This window comes from Apaloderma vittatum, unplaced genomic scaffold (genome assembly GCF_000703405.1).
Source record: "Apaloderma vittatum isolate BGI_N311 unplaced genomic scaffold, ASM70340v1 scaffold38210, whole genome shotgun sequence".
Classification (NCBI taxonomy): domain Eukaryota; kingdom Metazoa; phylum Chordata; class Aves; order Trogoniformes; family Trogonidae; genus Apaloderma; species Apaloderma vittatum.
In genome coordinates, this window is record NW_009696888.1 from 1 (window position 1) to 248 (window position 248).

A 248-nucleotide genomic window follows, 5' to 3' on the forward strand; every position below is an offset into this window, starting at 1 on the left:
TCCGGACCCAAACCGATCCGTGACTCTGTGACCACCCATGTTCTCTCCCCAGCGTGACCCTCAAGTCAGAGATCAAGAAGCTGATCTACACACACGTGGGCCTCTGGCTGCTGCTGCTGGCCCAGATGTGTGTGGGGCACCTCAAGCTGCTGCCCCACGACCAGGTGGCCATGCCCTATCAGTGGGAGTACCCCTACCTGCTCAGCATCCTGCCCTCCCTCCTGGGCCTCCTCTCCTTCCCCCGCAAC

The 248-nt window shown here is 62.1% G+C and overlaps 1 protein-coding gene across 1 annotated transcript in view; it reads left to right on the forward strand.

The window, feature by feature from the left end:
• Positions 1-52: 52 nt before the first annotated feature.
• The window catches only part of JAGN1 (jagunal homolog 1 (Drosophila)), a gene marked incomplete at its 5' end in the record, with an annotated part of 457 nt that continues 261 nt past the window's right edge, over positions 53-248 (forward strand). Inside the window, one exon of the mRNA XM_009876482.1 lies at positions 53-243. Within this exon, the coding sequence (XP_009874784.1) occupies positions 53-243 (191 nt within the window). The remainder of the gene's footprint in view (positions 244-248) is intronic.